This window comes from Alligator sinensis, unplaced genomic scaffold, assembly GCF_000455745.1.
Source record: "Alligator sinensis unplaced genomic scaffold, ASM45574v1 scaffold144_2, whole genome shotgun sequence".
Taxonomy (NCBI): Eukaryota; Metazoa; Chordata; order Crocodylia; family Alligatoridae; genus Alligator; species Alligator sinensis.
In genome coordinates, this window is record NW_005841872.1 from 2,015,469 (window position 1) to 2,015,866 (window position 398).

At 33.9% G+C, this 398-nt stretch overlaps 1 protein-coding gene across 1 annotated transcript in view; it reads left to right on the plus strand.

Moving 5' to 3' along the window:
• Positions 1-398, plus strand: part of HERC2 (HECT and RLD domain containing E3 ubiquitin protein ligase 2) — a 200,259-nt gene that overhangs the window by 194,431 nt on the left and 5,430 nt on the right. The window contains 1 exon segment of the mRNA XM_006017070.3: positions 1-22. This exon segment is cut by the window's left edge and continues 10 nt beyond it. Within this exon segment, the coding sequence (XP_006017132.1) occupies positions 1-22 (22 nt within the window).

Genomic DNA, 398 nt, shown 5'->3' on the forward strand with positions numbered 1-398 from the left:
GACTATTGCCGATCTTAGTGAGGTAATTGTAAATGTTTTAGTCATAGATCTAACTTGGAGAAAGTGGGAGGGAAACTACCATTGCTTTTCTGCTTGTGACTGACTTCTGTACTGGGGATAAATGTGACATTCTGAGTCATCTTTTTAACTTTGAGGTCTTGTGAAGGCCTACTTTTTTGCTTATGGTTAAAACTTTAAATTCAAGTGTTTATTTCAGAGTTAAACTAAATGTTTTAGCCTGAACATTTCTGCAATTCGATTTGAAAGCTGTTGCTTAAGGGCATGGTAAAAATGGTTTAAGAAAATGTTTTCTTGAGAAGTTGGGTTAAAATGTCATGTGCAATTCTTGCAGATATATTGAGTTGCTCTTTTAAGAGAAGTATTTTTTTTTACAGCAG